At 38.4% G+C, this 23,626-nt stretch overlaps 1 protein-coding gene across 4 annotated transcripts in view; it reads right to left on the reverse strand.

The window, feature by feature from the left end:
• The window catches only part of LOC148943977 (uncharacterized), a 117,589-nt gene that overhangs the window by 85,478 nt on the left and 8,485 nt on the right, over nucleotides 1–23,626 (reverse strand). For 3 of the 4 annotated variants that reach the window (XM_089101549.1, XM_089101551.1, XM_089101548.1), the window contains exons 2-3: nucleotides 22,292–22,531; nucleotides 17,184–17,488 (exon numbers count right to left, since the gene is read on the reverse strand). In XM_089101549.1, the coding sequence (XP_088957675.1) occupies nucleotides 17,184–17,488; nucleotides 22,292–22,531 (545 nt within the window). The remainder of the gene's footprint in view (nucleotides 1–17,183; nucleotides 17,489–22,291; nucleotides 22,532–23,626) is intronic. The other variant, XM_089101550.1, reaches the window with a different exon arrangement.

Raw genomic sequence — 23,626 nt, forward strand, 5'->3', positions numbered from 1 at the left:
GCACACTGAGCAGGTACTTAGCTACAGCGTTGCCAACGCTTTGAAATAAACTGTATCAGTTCTCCGACTAAACTGTACCACAAGAGACTAATTTGTACCATCTGAATAGCAGATAAAAAATTTGCCATAACAAGAATAAAATTTTCGATGAAATTAAACTTGCAAGAGATATCTGAGTAAAAAAGGAGCAAACAAAACCAATATGTTACGGAAAATTTGACTGTACCAAAAAATGTCCCAAACTACCGCATTGTACCAGGACCTCTAGATTGTACAAGAACGGTACAATTGTACCTCGTTGGCAATACTGCTTAGCTAGCTTATAATAGCTGGTGCACGTTTTCCACCTTTCCATGATAATGAGCATTACCCAAAACGGTGATATAATTATAATTGTCCCATTATCCGCCTTACCTTCACTTGTAAGCCTCACCTAAAAAAGCGAATGAAGACAGTATCATTTACCTCAGGCTAAAAATCATGATTAGTCCCCTTCTGGACCCCCTTTAGATCAATCTCATTTCCAAAAAACCGCCTTAATTTTCAAAAACCACCATTTTCTACAATTTCTTTTGTTTGTTCATAAATGATGAATGTGAAGCTTTTTTAGCTACTCTTCTAGGGCCTAACGAAAAGCAGTTGTCGTCCCAGAATGGGGCGGGAAGTAAGGATTCAAAGGAAATTCTTTGGAGGGTGTAAAGAGGGAAGCTTTGAATGGAGAAGAGTGGAAGAGGAGTGTTCGCAGCTGTTGGCCTCGGGTGACTGTTAAAAAGGGTACTGGCCCTCTAAATTTCCAATCGAGTGAGCCTCTTTTGAAGTTTCTACGACAACGCCTTCTATAAAAACCTTATATGCCCCCAGGGTATAACTTAAAACCATTGCCCTGAGGGTTGTGGGGGAGTGTCCTCCTCGAAAACATATTTTCTATCTGGAAATCAAGTACGCTGAACAAAATGGCTATCTCAAAATTTTGATTGGATGTGTTTGGGGGAATGATGGGCGTGGGGGGGCTAGTTGCCCTCCAATCACTTTTGACTACTAGAAAATGGTAATAGCTCTTTGAATTTCCAATCGAATGAGCCTTTTTTGAAGTTTCTACGATAACGCCTTCTATAAAAACCTTATATGCCCCCAGGGCATAACTTAAAACCCTCGCCCCTCGGGTTGTGGGGGAGTGTCCTCCTCAAAATGATATTTCTATGTGGAAATCAACTACGCTCAACAAAAAGGCTATATCAAAATTTTGATTGGATGTGTTTGGGGGAATCATGGGCGTGGGGAGGGGGGGGAGCTATTTGCCCTCCAATCACTTTCGAAAATTAAAAGTGCACTAGCCCTTTGAATTTTCAATCGACTGAGCCTTTTTTGAAGCATCTACGACAACGCCTTCTATAAAAACCTTATATGCCCCAGGGCATAACTTAAAACCCTTAACCCGAGGGTTGTGGGGGAGTGTCCTCCACAAAAAGATATTTTCTATATGGAAATCAATTACGCTGAACAAAATGGCTATCTCAAAATTTTGATTGGATGTATTTGAGGGAATGATGGGCGTGGGGAGGGGGTTAGTTGTCCTCCAATCACTTTCAACCATTAAAAAGGGCACTAGCCACTCCAATTTCCAATCGAATGAGCCCTTTTCGAGGTTTCTACGACGACTCCTTCGATACGAAGTGTCCGGGTATGGAGAAAAACAACACATTGTGCCCACATCGTTCTTTACTTAGGCAGTGCTAGCGCGCTGCCTATGATTTTCTTTTGTTACTCCACTTTTTTATAATCTTAATGGGTCCAAAAATAAATTATTACTATAAAAATAGATAAGCAAAACTAACTGGTTAAATTTGATAACGAATTCCTCCCTTAAATTTACATTTTAATTGAAAAACCCGTCAAATAATACAACAAGACGGAGCACTTAAAAGAAAAAAGAAGACACAAACTACAATAAGCTGAATCAACAAAGAAAACGAATCACTGATTCACTGAATGAGCAGAGGGGACCATTCGTGTTCATTTTGGCGTATTTTTCTATTATGCTTCGCTATTCGTCTAGCGACGGCGACGTCAGGGTCTGCGACTTTAAAATTTTCAATTAAATGCGAGTTCCTATACCACGGAGGTAGACGAAGCAAATACTTCGCAAAACAAAAATATATTGCTCTGATTATATTCTGGTCAGTTTTAGTGAGAAGTTTCCAGAAGGGCGTGGCATATAAAAAATGTGAGGAAGAGCGATGGGGTTATACAAGCTTGCTAGAAGCAGCCGGTTGAATCGGAGTTTGCACGATACAACTGAAGCGTAAGACGCTGAAACTCGTCGTTTAAGCTATTCGAGGAGAAGTTTTGGTGTGTGACGGATAGACGAACCTATGGGTAAACCTAGATAAATGAGGTGATCCATTGGCTTGACAGAGCAAGAACACAAAAATCAGTTTTCCAATTAAATAGGACGATTTCCTATTTTGAAGAGTTGAACTGAAGTCCAACTTTAAGATATTCGGCTTCAAGGATTTCGAAGATATCAATTGCTCGCTGAAGGGTTCGGCTAAAATTCAGGATTTCGTCCGCGTAACATACCAAAGACAAGTTAGCAGATGACAGAATCAGCGAAGATGGACATTGATCTTGTGCATCAAGGACACAGTTATTGAAAAGGTCGAGAGAGGTGACTACTCCTTGACGTGCTCCTTTCTTGACTGGAACTAGTCGGGTGCGTGGAATGGGGGTCAAACCCTTGTCAGGAGGCAGTTTCAGTCAGATCCGTAATCTAGAATACAGATTCCTGAGAGAACGAATGACAGCTAGATTCAACCCACGTTTACCGGCCTTCAAAAGCATCGCAGCATGGATTAGAGTCGAATGCACGTCTAATGTCGTGTCCTGCCAAAGAAAGGCTTTCTCCAGAAGATTGGGCATCTATCAAGACATTAGCAATGACTGCTAAGGCATCAGCACATCCAGTTCCTCGCTTGAAGCCGAACTGATGCGGAGGATTGTAGTATACTTTTTCGAGTTCCTGTATAAACAGTAACTCGAAGAGCTTGCACAGTGACGTAGCTACAGTAAGTGGACGGTATGATGTACATTGAGTTTCAGATTTTCCCTTTTTAGAAATGGGACTCAGATCTCCGATGCAGAAAGAGGCAGGAACAATCCCTTGGGAGAAAATCATCTGCATAAGCAGAGAGAGATGTGCCACAAAAAGTTTAGCTCCATATTTCAAGTGGATCACACTGACTTAGTCAATGCTCGACGAGCCTTTCCATTTGAGTCTACAGATGGCATCTTCAACAGAGCGGGTACTGACGTTAAAATCTTCTAGGGATGAGAAGATAGAAACTGATCCAAGGCAGCCTCGTAAGGTAGTTCGATGGAGGGGTCAGGAGCTGAGAACTCCGATTCTTAATGGGCATACCATTCATCTTCAGGGATGTCGGCTGGGGATGGTGAAGAAGAATTTTTTGCAGAACGAGAGACAAACTTGAAGATCATATTTCTATCTTGTTTGGCAGGGGCAGAATAATGATTGACTAGACTTTTCCGATGCCGAGCCAGGGCCATAGAAAACTTTCACTTCGTGAAAATCCGTATGCTGTTCACAAGACCCATATTCAGACGTCCACACTCTTTCCATACTGAAAACCAAAATTTTGCTTGACCACATGAAATGACGAGATCTGGATTTGACGACCACCCGGGAATGAATCATTTACGAATTCTTTGCAGAGGAACAGCTTGTTTTTCTGCGAAGCGGAGAGCATTGCAGATTTCTGCGCAATATATATCTAGGCAAATCGAAACCTCTTTTTGAGGTAACTGGAGTGACTTCTGAAGGAGATGAAATTGGACGCTGATTTTATTTAGGACTGAATCTACCAGCTCGATGAATAAGGCTTGATCAATTTTCAACCAGATACGACGGTGTCGAGGTGCTGAAGGAGGAAGAGGTGTGGTTTGGTGACCAGAAGATGGCATACCGACAGAGCAAGTTATGGGAAGATGATCAGAAAACTGATGATCAAACAACACCTTTACTATATCCGCTCGCAAATCTGACGATACTACAACGTGGTCCAGGTTGGAAGTTCGCGAGGACGTGTGAACATACGTAAAATCGGACGATATATTAAAACACACAAGAAATCACTAAATAAGCCCTTAACTAGTGTTGTACGCGGTGAAGCTTGATAATTCGGCTCTGACAGATTAAAATTAAAGTCGCTGGCTATAATGCAAGGTGTTAAGTGCCGTATTTTGTCTATACATGAACCTATCTTTTCACAAGATAGCGCAGATGTACGTTCAGACTGGCCATTATTGTAGTCTTTGGGAGGATACACACTAATACAAACAGAACAATTGACTCTCATAGCTAGATAATTATCATTTGCTTCGAAAATACTAGAACAGAGAGCTGATTTAACAAACGTAATAAGTCAACCCAAGGGTCGGCCTCTATTGTTCAGCTGTCTAGCGGGCACACAATAAGTTGTCATATCCTCAAGCTCAAGTATGTTCAGACCATGTTTAGTAACAAAATGTTCCTGGAGACAAATCACACTAAACTCAAAACGGAGGCTTTCCAGAACCAGAAGTTTATTGATAAAAGAGCCGTGTATATTACGCGATAAAAGAGTTAGTGACGAGGTGAATAATTTGAGGGTTTACGGTTTTTAGGGCACTTCACACTATATCAAGTATGACCCTGCTTCTTGCAACCAACGCAAAAGGCTGCCTTCTGACACGGGGTATCGGACGTAGATTTGTGATCGGCGAAGCCGCATTTGGAACATAGTGAACCGTTCTTGTAATCTGCTGCTAGGTGACCGATTGCGTGGCAATTAAAGTAGCGCCGAGGTAAAAACACGAACTCTTCAGCTGGGAGGCGTTCATATCCGATTTTCACTGAAACTTTGAGAAAGGTATCGAGGTCATTTCGTGTCGGAAAGTAGACTTTAAATGTTCGAGACTAGCCACACTGTAGGGTTTTATTACACTTGGGGATTAGCTGTTTAATAGACCGTTCGTCTAGATCCTCTGGCACTCGCTTGATCGCAGCTAAGAAAGCAGGTTCCTTGAGGGAGATGTTGAGCGACGGTTTCGCACGTTTAGCTGCATCCACTATCTGGCTCGCGGTTTGCTTGGAACGAACCACGAGTTTCCACTCGGTATTAGAGCGGCGTAACTCGGTTATATCGCCGTCTGGACAGGGGCACAGTTTGTCGATAAATGCTTTGCGTTTGCTTGGGCATTTTAAGTTTGTTGGAGAGTCTTTTAGTATCACAGAGTAAAGCGGCCTCAGGGGTGTGGTTGGGACGATTGAGATTTATCTGGCAGGGTGACTGTAGGGCGGCTAGTATTTGGCATAACTCCATCCAATTTTCTGGAGAGTTCGTTTACTTTGGAAACTACTGTAGCGTGAACTGCCTCACCGATGGCAGGTAATACACAGGGACTAAATATCACAAATATCGGGATCGGGACATTTTGCTTTGCCGCAGAGACTAGCGACTTGCACATATCAGTGCAAGTTGCCCTCATCTTTGGCATACGAAACCATCCGGCTTTGAATGTCCAACTCGCTGTGAAAGGTCTTTTTAGCTTGTATGATTGTATCATGTTCGAAATAGTTCACTGCGCTTTTCACAATCTGATCGAATTTCACCCCTTCAATGAGTGATCTGCTCAAAACGTTCAGAACTGGGTTGAATACCAGCTTTTCAGTCATCACTTTCACACAAAAAACAGCCGAAGTCCACTGAATCACACAATACTAGGAACGTGGGAAGCGTCGGGACCCAATCAATATATATCTAGACAAATCGAAACCTCTTTTTGAGGTAACTGGAGTGACTTCTGAAGGAGATGAAATTGGACGCTGATTTTATTCAGGACTGAATCTACCAACTCGATGAATAAGGCTTGATCAATTTTCAACCAGATACGACGGTGTCGAGGTGCTGAAGGAGCAAGAGGTGTGGTTTGGTGACCAGAAGATGGCATACCGACAGAGCAAGTTATGGGAAGATGATCAGACAACTGATAATCAAACACAACCTTTGCTATATCCGCTCGCAAATCTGACGATACTACAACGTGGTCCAGGTTGGAAGTTCGCGAGGACGTGTGAACATACGTAAAATCGGATGATATATTAAAACACACAAGAAATCACTAAATAAGCCCTTAACTAGTGTTGTACACGGTGAAGCTTGATAATTCGGCTCTGACATATTACAATTAAAGTCGCTGGCTATAATGCAAGGTGTTAAGTGTTGAATTTTGTCTATACATGAACCTAGTTTTTCACAAGATAACGCAAATTTACGCTCAGACTGGTCATTATTATAGTCTGTGGGAAGATACACACTAATACACACAGAACAATCCACTCTCACAGCTAGATAATAATAATTTGCTTCGAAGATACTAGAACGGAGAGCTGATTTAACAAACGTAATAAGTCAACCCAAGGGTCGGCCTCTATTGTTCAGCTGTCTAGCGGGTACACAATAAGTTGTCATATCCTCAAGCTCAAGTATGTTCAGACCATGTTTAGTAACAAAATGTCCTGGAGACAAATCACACTAAACTCAGAACGGAGGCTTTCCAGAAACGGAAGTTTATTGATAAAAGAGCCGTTTATATTCCACGATAAAAGAATTATTGACGAGGTCATTAAATTGAGGGGTTACGGTTTTTCGGGCACATAACACTATATCAAGTATGACCCTGCTTCTTGCAACCAACGCAAAAGGCTGCCTTATGACACGGGGTATCGGACGTAGATTTGTGATCGGCGGAGTCGCATTTGGAACATAATGAACCGTTCTTATAGTCTGCGGCTAGGTGACCGATTACGTGGCAATTAAAGCAGCGCCGAGGTAAGAACACGAACTCATCAGCTGGGAGGTATTCATATCTGATTTTCACTGAAACTTTGAGAAAGGTATCGAGGTCATTTCGTGTCGGAAAGTAGACTTTAAATATTCGAGACTAGCCACACTGTAGGGTTTTATTACACTTGGGGATTAGCTGTTTAAGAGACTGTTCGTCTAGATCCTCCGGCACTCGCTTGATCGCAGCTAAAAAAGCAGGTTCCTTGAGGGAGATGTTGAGCGACGGTTTCGCACGTTTAGCTGCATCCACTATCTGGCTCGCGGTTTGCTTGGAACGAACCACGAGTTTCCACTCGGTATTAGAGTGGCGTAACTCGGTTATATCGCCGTCTGGACATGGGCACAGTTTGTCGATAAATGCTTTGCGTTCGCTTGGGCATTTTAAGTCTGTTGGAGGGTCTTTTAGTATCACAGAGGAAAGCGGCCTCAGGGGTGTGGTTGGGACGATTGAGATTTATCTGGCAGGGTGACTGTAGAGCGGCTAGTATTTGGCATAACTCCATCCAATTTTCTGGAGAGTTCGTTTACTTTGGAAATTACTGTAGCGTGAACTGCCTCACCGATGGCAGGTACTACACAGGGACTAAATATCACAAATTTCGGGATCGGGACATTTTGCTTTGCCGCAGAGACTAGCGACTTGCACACATCAGTAATGTTGCCCTCATCTTTGGCATACGAACCCATCCGGCTTTGAATGTCCAACTCGCTGTGAAGGGTCTTTTTAGCTTGTATGATTGTATCATGTTCGAAATAGTTCACTGCGCTTTTCACAATCTGATCGAATTTCACCCCTTCAATGAGTGATCTGCTCAAAACGTTCAGAACTGGGTTGAATACCAGCTTTTCAGTCATCACTTTCACAAAAAAAACAGCCGAAGTCCACTGAATCACACAATACTAGGAACGTGGGAAGCGTCGGGACCCGCTCACCAATTCCCCGCAATTTAAGGGTAACTAAATACCGGCAGGTACATACGGCACTTGCGGCAGGAACCCTCCCCTCTTTTGCTTATTGCCTAATATATGTTATCAGTATCGCTGCTATGCACAAATAGTACAATCCTCTAAGGTAATTAAATCGTTCTGTCTGAATCTTAGTACTTACTAAGTCACTAAATACCAAGTCAATTTAAGTTCAAGCAGCAAAAATGTCAATAGCAAGTAAATAAAATAAGCCGATTATAAATCTCTGTAGGGAATTGGACAGATTGAAACCTTACTTGATTCTCAAAGATAAAAACATCTTCAAAGAAAAGCTGCACTTTATTAAGCTGTTTCGTGCCATGTGTTTCTAGCGTATTTTTTTTAGGATTTTTCACCCACCTCATTTGCTATTATTATTATTATTATTATTATTATTATTTGGTGCCCACTAAAACCAATACCATATAACTACACATTGAGGTCTTTTTCTTTAAAAATTGAAATTTCAAATTTTTATAATTTTGAAGATAAATATCATTATTAGTCTCCAATAAACCAAATCAAACTATCATATTTCAGTTTTAATGTCCTTGGTACCTTAGTGTTGAATGGCTTCTTGAGAACTTGCGTTCCAGATTTTGTCGTTCAGTGGGACACTCAAAAACAATCTACGGGCCAAATCAGCTTATGAGACATTTTTTCTACTTATTCTCTACTTTTAAGATTATAAAGATACTCTGAAGACATGTGATAGCTTTGAAGAAGAAAAAAATTATCCCCGTTAGAACTGCTTCTCACGGGAAGTACGGTAAAACTAAAGTTGGTTCTTTGGTGCCAGGGTTGCAAGCTGCTGAAGTCCAAAAAAGTGCAAATCAAGGCCTAAAAAGAGTGATTTTTGCTCAACAGGGGTGCAATTCAAAAAAATTAGAGGCACACGGTTGCCGCTGCTTGTGCATCACCTCTTAGGTATGAAATAGTGCATTTCTAACGAAAAGTGTGCAAGTTGGTAACCCTGTTCCATGGGTTAATTACACTTCTGGCGAAGTTGCCAACTACTGATATTCAGAGTGAATGAAAACTAACACTCAGAAAGAGTGATTTTCACTCTTCCGCATCTTCTCTAAGGTAAAAAAAAGGCATTTCACACGAAGTGTGTATGATGGCAACCCTGTTCAATACCCGGGTCAGGCGGTCTTGAGATCTAAATTCAGAGCAGCATCTTACTTGTTCCGGTACCAAGGCCACATCCAAGCGGACGGGTTAGGGGGTTTGAATCTACCCTGAAATGTTTGTCCGACTCGTAAAAACGTAACAAAATGCATATAAACAATTTTTTGATGCGTTTTTTAAAGTTTTTCCACATCCCCCTGAAAAAATACCCCCCCCCCCCACCCTCGAACAAAAACCCTGGTTACGGCCATGTTTGTTACCGAAGAAACTTGAATGGATTTAAAATCAGGGTTGTCGATTATAAATTCTGGAACTCATGGAAGCCAATGAAGTAATTTGGATGAGACGATGGTGGCTTCGGGTATACAGAATAGCGATGAGATTGTAATTTATTAGAATCTTAAAGCTGAGAATACTGAAGTTCAATGTATGCTTAGAACAACCCCGAGTTTAGATCCAAAGAAGCACCAACCTGGGCACCAAAGGGGCTACGTTACCGATTCTTATCCAAGTGAGGTGTTTTTTGTTTTTTTACAAAAGCCACAGGAACATTCAAAAAAATTTTCATAGCTCAAAAGTGGGGAACAAAATGAAATTAGACCTTCGAAAGCACCCTCTCGGACCCTAGTTGGGGCCACATTGTTATTTAAATTATGATCTACGTAGCAGAGGAGTAATGCAACAGTTTTTGTTTTCCACGAAAGTCCGGGGGTATTAATAGTATTTTTAGAAAAAATCGGAGTGACTAGTAGCTCTATGTTCCTCAAAAAGCCGAAAAAATCCTTTTTTGTTCTTAGAAAAAGCCGTTTAGAAGATGAATGAATTTGATGAACACTTTTGTGACCTATTTTTTGTTCATCTTATACTATTTAAATTTAGACTATTATTGAAATCAAATTAATTATTTGAATTTAAATCTTGGCTCATCTTTTACGAGTAAACTGGTGACAATAGTTCGAACGGTGTTTCTGACACCGACAATAAACTAAAAAATCGTTTTTTTTGTTTTGATAGTTATTGAGAAACAGATGTCTGCACAATAAAGATTATTTCTAGCTTTCATCACAAACATTTCTTACACGAAAGTTAAAAATTGTAAAAAAAATTAATGAATATGATGCGTTTTCAGTAAAAATAGAAACTTCTAATCGCCTTGAGACATGGCACATGGATTATACCAATTATTCGAACGTATTTTGTTTAATAGGATGTATTAGTTATCTTTTGATAGAGTCATTCAACGGTTCTTTCAAATGACCCCAGGAACCGTATACATATCGTTATACAATAGGCCCGTTTTTTAGCACTAAGACCTCACATCTTTCTGCAAAGATTATCGTTTTTTAACTCATCTTTGTTCTAAGATCTTACAGCTCACTAATGTTAGCAATAAGTGTGAAGACCGCCACTTTTCTCCCATATAGAACAATGATGAGAGAACTTTGATGATCTACTCATCATTGTTCTCAGACCGCTGATCAGAGAAGAACGATGAAAGACTTTTGAATAAAACGACCAAAGATGTAAGATCTTAGTTCAAAGATTTCACTTTTAAGCGTTTTCTGACAAAAGATGTAAGATCTTAGTACATTGATGAGTGAAAAAACGGCCCTAATCTTACAAGAAACGCTTTTTCAGTGACGTAGACAATGCCGAACGGACTACGTTTCTACATAGAATTTTACATTACGCAGTTTTCCGTAAAGTTACGGAAAGGTCAATCTAATAGCAACCAAATACAATATATAGATGAGCAATTAATAAATTTGAGAACAAAACTAAAAAACTTTTCACAGAAAATATTTCACGTTTAAGCAGAGGTTCAATCGTCATGCCACGTATTTAGATTTTGAATAGTTATGATAATTGTGATGATTTGAGATAGTGATTACGATGGGTTGATGGGTTTTTGTTTTACCTAGCATGAAAGAACTTGTTAAAGTAGGAAAGTTTACACTTAAACGTAACTCATATTAACAAAATATTAAGAAACCCGTGCGACGCTTTTTCAGTTATGCCAGATAAAAGAATTACTCTCGCTAAATCGAAATTCACGGGACCACGAGATTTTCCTTTGATTTACGTTTGGTTCGACTTATGCACAATCCGAGTTATAGAAGTCATTCTGTATAATTTTGGACATATAAAGGAAACGAGTTATAGAGATAAGCCAAAGGAAAATTCAAAATACAGAGGTAGGAAATCGCTAAATTTACTTCCTATAGCCGCTACAACGTTAAAAATAACTATATTAGTATATTACAGACTTGAAATTTCAAGACTTTACTTAATGTCAAGATTTGACTTTCAAATAAGTGCGTTATTCTGGGAGATTTTAACTTTGATTTATTGAATTTAAATGGTTTTAATTTAGAATTTTAAAATCTTGCATTATCTCATGATTTGTACCCAGTGATTCTGATTCCTTCCCGTATCACTGCTCAGTCGGCAACATTAACTGATATCATATTTGTTTCTTCAAATCTATTGAGGGAAGCATTCTGTGATGTTCTCCTTCAACCTGCTTCTGACCACCTCCAGATTGTTTGTATGATAAATAGTATTACAACTTCGGCTAAAAACCCAAGTAAGAGAGTTTACAGAAATAAGAGAGAGAATAACTTGAGAAAGCTGAAAGAGCAAGTTAGTACTATAGCATGGGATGAAGACCAATTATATGACAAATATTTTCTTTTGTACTTAATATTGAAAATAAACATTAAAATTATAGTAACATTTTGAACTGATGAGCTTTCAGCAATTAATATCATTATAATATCATTATACATTAACTATTCAGTTTAATCTATTAGCTCTTTTTAAAGTTGTTAAAGACGAATATAGTTTCACTACAAACAAGTGTTTGGATACTGCCTCCTTACCTAACTGTAAATAAAAACCAAAAGCCTACTGCGTCATTGGTGCTTAACTGAAAACGAATTATATTACAAATATTTTCTTTTCCTGTTCTTACAGCATTGAAAATAAAAATACAATTACAGTGAAATAAATTCTTGAACTGATGGATCTTTCAACAATTAATATATTTATACATCAAATATTCAATTTGATGTTGTTTATATTTTCTAAGACTGTTCAAGACGCATATAGTTTTCAGTAAAGCGCCAATGACGCAGTAGGTTTTAGACTTTTACAGTGAGAGATGGTCATACCCAAACTCTTGTTTGTGGTGATTTTTATTCGTTTCAAGCTTGATTTAAATATTCAATTTAAGTTTCATTCGTTTTAAGATTTATTTATTAATTTACATTAATATGTATTGTATGTTTGTTTGCATTGATTGTTTATTTAATTTCTGTTTATTTTAAGTTTCATTTGTACTTCAATAGGAAAAGATTTATTTCGTCTTAAGCTTGATTTTCATATTCAATCTAAGCATTACTCGCTTTAAGATCTATTTATTCATTTATATTATTACTTGTTGCATGTTTTTGCTATGATTGTTTAATTAATTTTTGTTCGTTTTGGGTTTCATTTATTCTTTAATAGTAATTTCTGATCGTTTTGAGTTTGAATTTTAAAAGGTATTTGTATCTTTTAAGCTAAAGTTTAAAATGGCCTTTAATTTCCGTTGAAAAACTTATTTTTCAGAAAGTTTTTTTTAAATTAATTTTTGTTAGTTTTTGATTGCAAAAAATTTCAAGTTTTATAAAATTCCTTAGTTCATGGTCAAACTTAAAAAAAAAAAAATAAATCAAATATTCATCAAATTATCAACTGGTATCAAAGTGAAAAAATGGGTTTGTGTCAACCTCGGAGTTTTTATTATCTGATGTTTGAACTATTTTTAACAAAATTGCTATCTCAAAATTTTTATCATATGGGTTTGGAGAAAAAGAGCGTGGGGGGGGGGACTAGATTAAGCTTCGGTGTCTTTTGACTCTTTAAAAGTGAACTAGAACTTTCTATTTTCAGTCAAATGAGCCCTCTCTAAAGTTTATACGAGTATCCCTTCTATAAGAACCATATATATCCCCAGAGTATAACTTACAATGCCTGTCCCTGTGCACTGGGGAGTTGTGTCGACCCTGGAGTTTTATTATCTGAAGGTTGAACTATTTTTAACAAAATGGTCACCTGGAATTTTTATCGGATGGGTTTATCCATCCGATAAACCCAAAGGCGTGGAGGGCGGGAGGGGCTAGTCGCCCTCCAATCTTTTTTCACTCTGAGAAAGTGAACTACAACTTTTAATTTCCATTCAAATGAACCCTCTGTGAAGTTTATACGAGAATACCTTCCATAAGAACCATATATGCCCCCCGAGCAATACTTACAACGCCTGCCCCGGTCCGGGGGGGGGGGGGTGTCGACACAGGAGTTTTTCTTATGTGACCTTTGAACTATTTTTAACGAAATGACCATACTTAAAGGAGTTTTGTTATATGATCTTTAAACTATTTTTAACAAAATGGCTACCTCAAATTTTTTATCAGATGTATTTGGGAGAAAGAGCTTGGGGGACAAGTTGCCTTCTGATCGCTTTTGACTCTTATAAAGGGCACAAGAACTTTCGATTTCCAATCGAATGAGCCCCTTTGAAGTTTATACGACGCCCTCTTCTATAGGAACAGCCTCTGGGAAAAAAATAAATGGAGTGTGGGGGGATGCTACCTGCCCTCTAATCACTTTTGACTCTTAAAAAGTGAATTACAACTTTCAATTTCCAATCAAATGAGCCCTCTAGGAAGTTTATACGAGAATCCCTTCCATAACAACCATATATGCCTACAGGGCATAACATACAACGCCTACCCCCAGGCCCTGGGGGGCTGTGTCGCCACCGGAATTTTGTTATCAGAACTTTGAACTATTTTTAACAAAATGACTATCTTAAAATTTTTATCTGATGCATTTAGGGCGTGGTGGGGGGGGGCTATTTGCCCTCCGATCTCTTTTGACTCTTAAAAATTGAACAAGAACTCTCAATTTCCAATCAAATGAGCCCTCTCCGAAGTTTATACGAGGATCCGATCCATAAGAACTATATATGCCCAAGATAATTTCTTAAACCACATTGGCCTGACATCACATAAAGAAAGAAAAACGAGAAAAATGGGGTTTTTTGTAGGCAAAATGACTATAATTAAAATACAAAGCTAATATTTCGAGAGGACACACGCCTCTCTTCTTCAGCGCGAAACGAAACGATGAATCAATAAAAGCCAAAAATTAAAAGAATTAAAACCAACTACCTAACAACCATAAAAGCGAGTTATTCGCCAATATCCGCGATTTGCACAAAATCCAAAAAACATGAACTGCCCCAGGGCATAACTTATAACCCTTGTCCTTGAAGACTGTGGGGGGAGTTTTCTGCTCAAACATATAATTTCCAGAACTTTCAACTACGTTGAACAGAATGGCTATATCAAAATATTGATTGTATGTGTTTGGGGAAATGGTGGGCGTGGAAGGGGTGTCAGTTGCCTTAGAATCATTTTTGACTATTAAAAAGGGAACTAGCCATTTAAATTTCCAATCGAATGAGCCCTTTCTGAAGTTTCTACGACAACGTTGTACATACAAAACCTTATATGCCCCCAGGGCATAACTTACAACCCTTGCCCTGAGGGCTGTGGGGGAGTTGTCATCCTAAAAGACCTAATTTCCAGAACTTAAAACTACGTTTCATAAAATACCTATCTCAAAATTTTGATTGGATGTGTTTGGGGAAGAGGTGGGTGTGAGCGGGGGTTAGTTGCCCTCCAATCACTTTCGAGTATAAAAAAGGGCACTAGCCCTTTGAATTTCCAATCGATTGAGCCTTTTTTGAAGTTTCTACGACAACGTCTTCTATAAGGGCGAAACTTAAAACCCTTGCCCTGAGGGTTCTTGGGGAGTGTCCTCCTCAAAAACATATTTTCTATCTGGAAATCAACTAAAATGGCAATTTCAAAATTTTGATTGGATGTGTTTGGAGGAATCATGGATGTGGGGGGGGGGGCTAGTTGCCCTCCAATCACTTTCGAATATTAAAAAGGGCACTAGAACTCTCGACTTCCAATCGAATAAGCCCCCTTTGAAGTTTCTACGACGACCCCTTTCATATGAAGTACCTCTGGGAAAAAAACAAATAAATAAATAATAATAAAACATAGGAGCCGTATGGTCTTTACCATAGGCAACGCTATAGCGTTGCCTCTGGTAAAAGTGGTGATGCAAAAGGAACCTGGCGACTAATAAATGGGGTTTTAAAAGGGAAGACTAATGATAATGATGGAGTAAAGAGCCGTTTGGTGAATGGAACTGAAATCACTGATAAACAGGAAATGGCAGAGGGATTCGGAAAATATTTCACAAACAAAGGTGCAAGTATTAAGGTGAAGTAGCTAAAAAGTCTGGAAGACATCTGGAAAAGTCCTTTATTGATAATCGAGGCGAAGGGCGTAGTTTTTCGTTCGAGAAGTGCTGAGCAAAGGAGATCGAGAACACAGTGAAAGGACTGAAGTCCAACTTGGCTAGAATAGTCGGACTTAATCTTAGGGCTTTAAATGCTATCCTAGTTTATATATTACCTTGTCTACTTCATTTGATAAATCTAGCACTCCAGACCGGTGAATTCCCTAGTGGTCTTAAACTGGCAAAGGTAATACCATTGTATAAAGGAGGCAATAAACAAGAACTATCGAATTGGTGATCAATTTCGTTATTGCCTAATTTTTCTAAAAATCTATGAAAAGATAATTCACAGGAGACTTCAGGAATATTTGGATAAACTAAGAATATTGTGTGACAGCCAATTCGGATTCCTCAGTAAACATTCTACTAGCCATGCTGTTCACCATCTTCTGGATGTAGTCAATGGAGCTCTAGAAAAAGGTTTCATTTCTTTAACGATCTTTGTCGACTTCAAACAAGCCTTCGACACTGTGGATTTTGAGTTGTTGCTGTGTCGCCTGTCTAGTCCGGGGATAAAGATATTTGCTTGGATTGGTTTAAATCATATTTGTATGGAAAATCAACTAAAGTAATGTTAGGTGACATCGTTAGTTGAGTCAATCCTGAAAAATATGGAGTTCCACAGGGCTCAATCCTGGGTCCGTTACTCTTTCTCGTAAACGTCGATACGTTGAGGTTCTATATGCCTAAAGCAACTTTTACAGCATTTGCATATGATACTGCTTTGACGATTTCTGCACGGTCACTGGAAGAACTAGTGGGTAAAGCTAGTGGATAAACTAGTGGATAGGATGGTTTCCTGGAGAGCATTAGGGAGTTAGAAAACCAGTTTCAGTTTAAAATTAGATTTAAAAAGTTTTTGTTGGGTGGGAATTAAATATTTTTGATTGTTGTTTGTTATCTTTTTTTTTAATTCGGGAGAGTTAAATTGTTTTGAAAGGTAAGAAAAGAGTAGGAAGAGCGAATGAGTTTGGTTCATGAAGAAAGATTGTGTGACGCTGCTCAAGCGACAGTAGTGGCTTAATAAAACGTCATACGTTCTTACTATTTCTACGTTTGGTTGATAATGTTATTCTAAAAATGTGGTAAGTGCCAGTTAAGTATGATGTAATTATTAGTTGAAAATAAAACCCATCTCATCTCATCAAATATCAATAATAAATTTAGTTTTCTAGAGCCTCGTTTTCAGGCTCAGCGGCTTCAGACCCGGGTTGTTATCGTCTAGTGCATCAAGCGTTTTCACAAAGCGAATTCTGGAGTAAAACACGGGGTTGAAACTTCGCAGCTGAAAACGCTTGATGCTGAGGAATAGAATTTCCCTCTAAATTACTCGGACTATCTGTCTTGGGTTTTTCTACAATTAGCCATGTCTTGATGCCTACTGCAAAATACTTGATTTTCAATTCAAAATCATCTGTTTGGGGTCCCAGTAAGCAAACTTCATGGGCTGTGAATTCAGGATGGTAAGGCATTTTTGAATTTATCGCCAATGAACGCAAGACTCGGGTTTGAACCAGGTATTTCTGCGGGTTCCTTCGACTTACAGAGGTAAAATATAACCGAAAAATTATTTTGAGTTATGCATGGCTTTTTCTTTGACTTACAGGCTTTTCCAAGAGATTGAAAATAACTCGAGATATCGAGGATTTCGAGTTATCGAGGTTCGATTTACATTTTGGAGAAAAAGCATTGCTATTACTATATGTCCTTTTTCGAATGTCAAATTTCACTAGTATAAGCCGAAACAATATTCAAAGTTACCTGTGAGTTTATCAAGAGCTCTGTCGAATTCTGAAATGGCTGGTCGTTCCTCTCCGCTGATTTCTTTTTTTACTGGACGGGGAACACTTTCAGGGTGGGACACCGTCTTGTTAAATGGCTGTTTTCCCATTTTTTCCATATGAACTCGCACTTGTTCCATTTCCTCTTGTGAGCTCGGAGTAGCTTTAGGATTACTGCCAACCATGAGCTTTGAATCTGGCTCTGGCCAGGCATGAGTCAAATGGGAAATGTGCTGCTGGCCAGTGGTTGTTGTTTTATCATCAGATGGCGTTGGATTTGTGTTTCTAAAATAAAGATAAACTAGAACTAGTTACTAGAACTAGAACTATAAAGTGCCCTACTATAGGAGCAGTGCAGGGAAGTGTCATTGCCTCAGTAATATTTTAAATAGGACCCTTGATTCACCTCATACATAGCGTTTGTTTTCATTCCAAAGAAAGAATGATTTAGCTAACCGTGAAGTAAGTATGCAAAAGGTTTAGACAAGTATTCAAATTTCAGAAGAAGAGCTGGGTCCAAAAAGCTCCCTTTGCTTGCGTCCCTACCAAGACCAGGCTTAATAGTTTTATTTTTTACTCACAAAATAAGAATAAAATAATATTAATAGGGTGGATATTCATAAAGAACATATTATTATTTAAGAGGTTTTGTAATCCCATAAGAAGAAATTCTTCTACGTAGGGAATGGACTTCTTAGCAGGGGGAGGGTGTCAAAAAAGTACAAAACAGACTGTAAACAGACAGGGATAGTAAGATATATATTTGTATCTAGCGAGATATCATCAGAACATCTCTGATTGGTTATAAAAACCATGGGTGCAATGGATGTTGTGGGGGGGGGGTGGATAAACCCTGTGCTCCTTCCGTCTATATGTGGCTACAACAATCATGGATGACAATTTCTTGGATATAATGTGTTTGTCATGAGAATAAAATCGATGAATAAATAACCTGGAAAACTGACGTTTTCTTATATACAAGTTTGGTGGTTCTAGGCGTTACCTTCTCAGCGATTACGCACCCCCCCCCCCCGGAAAATACCCCCCGTGGAAAATACCCCCACGGAAAATACCCCCCCCCCCTGCAGAAAATACCCTCGTTCAATACCCCCGAAAAATACCCCCCCCCCCCCCCGTGGAAAAAAGGCTTTCCAAATTGAAAATTTTTTTTATTTAATTTTTTTTTAATTTCCGTAGGGGGAAGGAATTTTGCTCTTCTGTATTATGCGTCACTCACTCAAATTTACGCTGTGTAAAATTCGAGAACACACCGTTTTTTTTTTAAGTTTCTTCGTTACTTTAGCAATAAATTTGGGCTATAGATTTGTATATTAGGGGGGGGGGGTAAAATATAGCGGGTCTGCATGCAAAATATGTTTGGTACAATTATTCTGCATTTTGATTATCCATCAAAATCCAAATAGAGATCATTGAAATATTTTTAGTTTTTTCTGCGCTATCAGAAGTATTGCGTTCATAAAACTTTACAGTTCATGAAATGTAATTAAACAAATAGAAAAGGTTTTTCAACTAAAGTAATTAGCAAGTTTTAAACAGTGTATTATGCGCCACTCACTCAAGTTTACGCTGTGTAAAATCCGAGAACACACCGTTTTTTTCATTAGTTTCTTCGTTACTTTAGAAATAAATTTGGGCTATAGATTTGCACATTAGGGGAGGGGAGGGTAAAGTATAGCGGGTCTGTATAAAAAATCTGTTTGGTACAATTAGTCTGCATATTTATAGATAAATAAGTGTATTTTAAAGCCAAATAATAACACGGCTATGAACTTAGTAAAATAACATAAACGAAAGGCACAAAATAAGATTAAAATAATATTAATAGGGTGGATATTCATAAAGAACATATTATTATTTAAGAGGTTTTGTAATCCCATAAGAAGAAATTCTTCTAGGTAGGGAATGGACTTCTTAGCAGGGGGAAGGGGTCAAAAAAGTACAAAACAGACTGTAAACAGACAGGGATAGTAAGATATATATTTGTACCTAGCGAGATATCATCAGAACATCTCTGATTGGTTATAAAGACCATGGGTGCAATGGATGTTGAGGGGGGTGGGGGGGGGTGGATAAACCCTGTGCTCCTTCCGTCTATATGTGGCTACAACAATCATGGGTGACAATTTCTTGGATATAATTTGTGTTTGTCATGAGAATAAAATCGATGAATAAATAACCTGGAAAACTGACGTTTTCTTATATACAAGTTTGGTGGTTCTAGGCGTTACCTTCTCAGTGACTACGCACCCCCCCCCCCCGGAAAATACCCCCCGTGGAAAATACCCCCACGGAAAATACCCCCCTGCAGAAAATACCCTCGTTCAATACCCCCCGGAAAATATCCCCCCCCGTGGAAAAAAGGCTTTCCAAATTGAGAATTTTTTTTTAGTTCTATTTTTTTTAATTTCCGTAGGGGGAAGGAATTTTGCTCTTCTGTATTATGCGTCACTCACTCAAATTTACGCTGTGTAAAATTCGAGAACACACCGTTTTTTTTTTAAGTTTCTTCGTTACTTTAGCAATAAATTTGGGCTATAGATTTGTATATTAGGGGGGGGGGGTAAAACACAGTGGGTCTGTATACAAAATATGTTTGGTCCCGTTGTTCTGCATTTTGAGTATCCATCAAAATCCAAATAGTGATCATTGAAATATTTTTAGTTTTTTCTGCGCTACCAAAAGTATTGCGTTCACAAAAATTTACAGTTTCAGGAATTGTAATTAAGCAAATAGAAAAGGTTTTTCAACTAAAGTAATTAGCAAGTTTAAAACAGTGTATTATGCGCCACTCACTCAAGTTTTCTCTGTTTAAAATTCGAGAACACATCGGTTTTTTCGTTAGTTTCTTCGTTACTTTAGAAATAAATTTGGGCTATAGATTTGCATATTAGGGGAGGGGAGGGTAAAGTATAGCGGGTCTGTATAAAAAATCTGTTTGGTACAATTAGTCTGCATATTTCTAGATAAATAAGTGTATTTTAAAGCCAAATAATAACACGGCTACGAACATAGTAAAATAACATAAACGAAAGGCACAAATAACATAAACTTTGATCAGCGAAAACCATAAAACCCTTGAATGAAACACTACATTAACCTAATAATAGTACTTATTACCTGGAAAAACGTTTATTGAGAAAAAAATATTTAACACGTGGATAAAATACTAAAATAAAACATTACATTTATACTAGGATTTTTTTTTCTAGATACCTCGCTATTCTTCTGCAATTTTTTAGTGGCCATATACCTAAAAATAATTGTTTTCTGACTTGAAACTATCCAAATACCTTACCCCCGCCCCCTTTGTGGAATTTATAGCCCAAATTATATATTTCCCATGCATTCTGTCATTTGTCTTTGTCTTGTCTCGCCCTAAGCTGAAAAAAAACTATTTTGTTCTCGAGTTTTGCACAGAGTAAACTTGAGTGAGTTGCCCATAATACACAAGTTTCAAAACTCCTTCCCCCTACGGAAATTAAAAAAATAAAACTCAAATAAAATTCTCAAATTTGGAAAGCTTTCTTTCCCCCGGGGGGGGGGGGGGGTAAAGTATTTGGATAGTTTGAAGTCAGAAAACAAGTCTTACTTCATAATATGCAGAATAATTGTACCTAGTTTACCCCTCCCCGCCCCCTAATGTGCAAATATATAGCCCAAATTTGTTTCTAAAGTAACGAAGAAACTAACGGAAAAACTGGTGTGTTCTCGAATTTTACACACCCTAAACTTGAGTGAGTGGCGCATAATACACAAGTATCAAAACCCGTTCCCCCTACGGAAATAAATAAGAAAACTCAAATAAAATTCTCCAATTTGGAAAGCCTTATTTTCCACGGGGAGATTTTCCGCGGGGGATATTTTTTGCGGGGTGGAGGTGTTTTTCGCGCGGGGGGGGGGGATTTTCCGGGCGTATTTTCCGCTGGGGGTATTTTCCACGGGGGGATGGGTATTTTCCGTGGGAGGAGTATTTTCTGGCGGGGGGTGGGAGGAATCGCCGGGGGATAAACATCGGCCACCAAGTTTGGTATAGCAGATATTATATTTGTAACGTCATTAAATAAAATATAAATTTTTTCAACTGAAAGTGAGGAGCAAAATTACAAATATTGAAGCAGACAGAAATTACTCCGTATGCCAGAGGAGATACCCCTTCATCCCTCACTCTCTGTGCTAAAGTCTCAACGATCTTTAAAAAGGATTCTCATTAAAGTTAAACGGCCCTTGTGTTTCATGAGTCGTTCTTAAAGAATTGAGACAAAAAGTTAAAACTTCAGCGTAAAGAGCGAAGGATGAGGAAGGCGCAGGCCCCCCCCCCCATGTACGTAGTGATTCCTGTCCGATTTGCGTTTTAATAGTACTTCTTACTTTCAGTTGAGAAAACTTGTTCTCTCATTTCACTTGTGACCATTTTTCAAGTCACGTATGAAAATCCTCTCCCCCCCATATAAAATTTCCATGGAAACTTTTATCCCCGGAAAAATCCCCCCCAAAAATTTCCGTATATTTCTCAACAATAATTAGTCTACTATATGTAAATAATGGGCAAATTGCATAACTTAGAACCCCTTTACCAGTGGAGTTGTTTCGGGTGGGGGAGGGGGGCAGTTACCCCCCAACAATTTGGAGAGAAAAGTATTATATAGCCCATGCCCCTTTACTCTCCCGATGGAGACCCCTCTTGTCCCCAATAAAATGCTGGAGCTACACTCCTGCCCTTTACCTAGGGGCAGCGGGATCATGTTATCCAAAGAGGTATAGTCACTGAGTCTTTAAACTATGCTGAGCCAAATGGCTGTCTCATAAGGCTGTCTGAGCAACATGACTGGTTGGGTTTAATTTCTTCCTGTATCCAGGAAGAGGAAAACACTTGATCATGGTTAATTGTTTGCATCTTTTGCCAAACTTATAATTCATCCGAAATTATTTTGATCAGATTAGTGATTTTTTGTACATGTGGCAATTTGACCGGAAATTAACCGGTTAATTATAATTCCAGGTAAAACTATATTTCCTCTCAATAGTTACAAATCGTCGGGTATTCCCTTAGTACAAAAACACCCTTACACTTTTGTGTCTGGAGCTACTTCGGGATGAACATCATTGTAGGTTCTTTCTTCTTCGGCAACGTGACGCCAGTGACGCTCATCTGTCGTCATCTCTTCCCCTGTCGACGTCATTCTTTTACGACTATTTGATACAAGGACATCTTCTAAGGCGTGGCCTAATCCACCAATAACTCCAAGAACGCCACCACCATGGTGATAAGCCTCATGTTCATGCGGAATATTATGAAGTTTTGAAGTACTATAAAAGATATCTTTAAAATTGCAAATCTATTTTAACCAAAAAATAATTCTAATCTTTGTTATTGATTAATATGCACGTCTCTTCAGTTATGTTTGCTTTGTACAGAAACACTGGGGAGGTCTTCTTTCTTTTGGAAAGGAAGGGATGGCTCACAATTCTCCTTGTTTTAGTACAATTAGACTTTCATAGTTTTTATTTTTTAAATAAAATATTAAAATATTTTATTCTAATAATTACGATATATCGTAATTATTGACCCGCGTTGTCCTGTCTCTAATAGGGAAATGAGTGTGATAAAATCTCCCCCCCCCCATAATATACATCAAACATTTCTGTTTGGTTTACTTCTAAACAATAAAAAACTGGTTAAATTTACTTCAACATGATTACTTTTTAAGGGCTGTGCCAGATTTTTGCTCCGAAGACCTTGTGGAGTATTGCTCGGTGAATCTATCGGAGATTTGCCCAAGGCACTCAGTAGAATTTGACTGCAATTCTATACTGAAAACTGGTAGAGCGATGTCTACCAGAATTCGACCAAGAGAATCAATCAGAATTTAAGTCAGTGATCTACAGAAATATTTAGCTGGCAGTTTACGTAGAATTTTTATGCTTAAAATATGTACTGGAATTTGGCTGATGAAGTTCCCAGAACTTGGCTCATGAAATCAACCATACTCATGCTCAGGAAATCTGCCACATTTTCTTTCTTTTTTAAAGGATTATACAGTTGATTCAGGAAACCTATTGAAACTTGTCTAACAGAATTTGTTGAAAGCTGCGTCAGAATATCCACCAGAATTTACCAGAATGTTTGGTGCACCCAGGCAACATCTCATTCAGGAACATTCACCAGGTGATCCCTGAAATCTCGTAATAACTGAAATCTCATAAATCTCAGGTTATTCCTGAAATCTCATAATAACTGAAATCTCACTAAATCTCAGGTGATTCCTCAAATCTCATAATAACTGAAATCTCATAAATCTCAGGTGATTCCTGAAATCTCATAATAACTTTACAAAATTTAATAAATTTTCAAGTTGTTGTCAATTTTAATTTGGCTTTAAAACTTGGGTTTTGGGTCTACTT

This window comes from Artemia sp. Qi Xiang Cuo, chromosome 15, assembly GCF_049724085.1.
Source record: "Artemia sp. Qi Xiang Cuo chromosome 15, ASM4972408v1, whole genome shotgun sequence".
NCBI classification, from domain to species: Eukaryota; Metazoa; Arthropoda; class Branchiopoda; order Anostraca; family Artemiidae; genus Artemia; species Artemia sp. Qi Xiang Cuo.